Source organism: Nicotiana tabacum, chromosome 13, assembly GCF_000715075.1.
Source record: "Nicotiana tabacum cultivar K326 chromosome 13, ASM71507v2, whole genome shotgun sequence".
NCBI classification, from domain to species: domain Eukaryota; kingdom Viridiplantae; phylum Streptophyta; class Magnoliopsida; order Solanales; family Solanaceae; genus Nicotiana; species Nicotiana tabacum.
This window is the reverse complement of record NC_134092.1, coordinates 79,039,537-79,041,642: the sequence shown is the minus strand read 5'-3', so window position 1 is coordinate 79,041,642 and position 2,106 is coordinate 79,039,537. Positions and strand designations below refer to the sequence as shown.

Below are 2,106 nucleotides of genomic sequence, written 5' to 3'. Positions count from 1 at the left end.
CTAGACTGGCAATTGGTGGGGGTATCTACTCCGTATATAGGAATCAGACTCCCACATAGCCCCATCAATCGGCTGACCTCTCCATTGCACTTTCACATAAGGGAAACTCTTAGATCTGAACTTGCAAACCTGTTGGTCTAGAATAGCTACCGGCTCTTCCTCATAGGTCAAGTTTTCATCAAGCTGCTTCGTGCTGAAGTCCAAAACATGTGATCTATCCTCATGGTACTTAAGAAGTATGGAGGCGTGATATACCGGATGTACCCCTGCTAGGATAGGAGGCAATGCAAGCCTATAAGCAACCTTCCCAGCTCTCTCCAAGATCTCAAATGGGCTAATAAACCTCGAGCTCAATTTTTCCTTATTCCCAAACCACATCAGGCCCTTCATAGGCGACACTCGGAGAAGAACATTCTCACCTACCATGTAAGCTACATCTCGAGCCTTCCAGTCCGTATAACTCTTCTTCCTGGACTGAGCTGTACGAAGTCACTCCTGAATCACCTTAACCTTCTACATTACATCATGGACAAAATCAGTGCCTAACAATCTAGCCTCTCCGGGCTCAAACCAACCAATCAGTGAATGATATCGCCTCCCATATAAGGCCTCGTACAGGGCCATTTAGATGCTGGACTAATAGTTGTTGTTGTAGGCGAACTTTGCTAGATGTAAGAACTGGTCCCATGAACCTATGAAATCAGTAACACAAGCACGTAACAAATCCTCCAAGATCTGAATAGTACGCTCGGGCTGTCTGTCCGTATGAGGATGAAATGTTTTACTCAGCTCAACCCGTATGCCCAAATAACGTTGCACGGCTCTCAAAAAATACAACGTGAAATGCGTGCCGCATTCAAAAATGATGGAAATGGACATTCTGTGTAAGTGAATAATCTCCCAAAAATAAATCTTAGCCAACCACTCTGAAGAATAGGAAGTCATCACTGGAATGAAGAGTGTGGACTTAGTCAACTGGTCCACAATAACCCATACTATGTCATATTTCCTCAAGGTTTGTGGTAAGCCTACCACAATCTATAGTGATGCGCTCCAACTTCCACTACGGTATCTCCAATCTCCGAGTCAACCCACCTGATTTTCTGATGCTTGTACTTCACATGTTGACAATTCAAGCACTGAGACACATAAGCAACAATATCTTTCTTCATTTTCCGCCACCAATAGTATTGTTTCAAGTCACGGTACATCTTCTTGACACCTGGGTGAATAGAATAGCACGAACTGTGAGCCTTTTCAAGGATCAACTCTCTTAGCCCATCAACTTTAGGAACACAAATTCTGCTCTGAAGCCATATAACACCATAATCTCCAATCACAACCTCCTTAGTACCACCCCACTGCACCGTGTCCTTCAATACCAATAAGTATGGATTATCAAACTAGCGAGCCTTGATACACTCCAACAACGAGGATTGTGCCACAACACAAGCAAGAACTCGTCTAGGCTCCGAAACATCCAATCTCAAAAATAAATTGGCCAAGGCCTGAACATCTATAACTAGTGGCCTTTCCACTACCGATAAATATGCCCGATGGTAAGATATAATCTCATGTTTTAGTCACTTATTGCACTCTAATTTACTGTACTTTAATTGAGTTTGAGCTTTAATCGCTAGTATTTTGTACTAATTGTGCATTTTATTCCTTGTGGGAGTGATTCCGAGCTATGTAGATGTTATAGAATGAATTTAAGCTATTTGGATCTTTGAAGTTCGAGTAAAAGCCCATGGGATTAAGTAAGGATCGCGTTCGGGGGTCGAGAACCACATCTAGATATCAAAATTCAAGGAAAGAGCCGGACTCAGAGAAATTTCCACAGCCTCGACGCGTGGGGCGGCGCGTGGGGCTCCGTGCCTGTACATTTCTGCTACTTGCTGAAAGTTTAAGCTCTCGGCACGCCTGTGTATTTTTCCTAGAGCTATTTTCCTAGTTCGGCTAGGAGAAGGTGGTTTTATTTTGGCCCGATCTTAATTAGTATAAATACATGTAAAAACGTATTTGGAGGACTTTTGACACATCTTAGACCTAAGGAAGCTAAGGAGGAGGTGGAGAAGCAAAAGCACAAGGATTTCATCATTCAAT

At 43.0% G+C, this 2,106-nt stretch overlaps 1 protein-coding gene across 1 annotated transcript; it reads right to left on the bottom strand.

Moving 5' to 3' along the window:
• Positions 1-426, bottom strand: LOC142168178 (uncharacterized). Its single transcript, XM_075228837.1, has one exon. It carries the CDS (start codon positions 424-426, stop codon positions 1-3), a length of 426 nt encoding a protein of 141 aa, XP_075084938.1.
• Between the last annotated feature and the right edge of the window lie 1,680 nt (positions 427-2,106).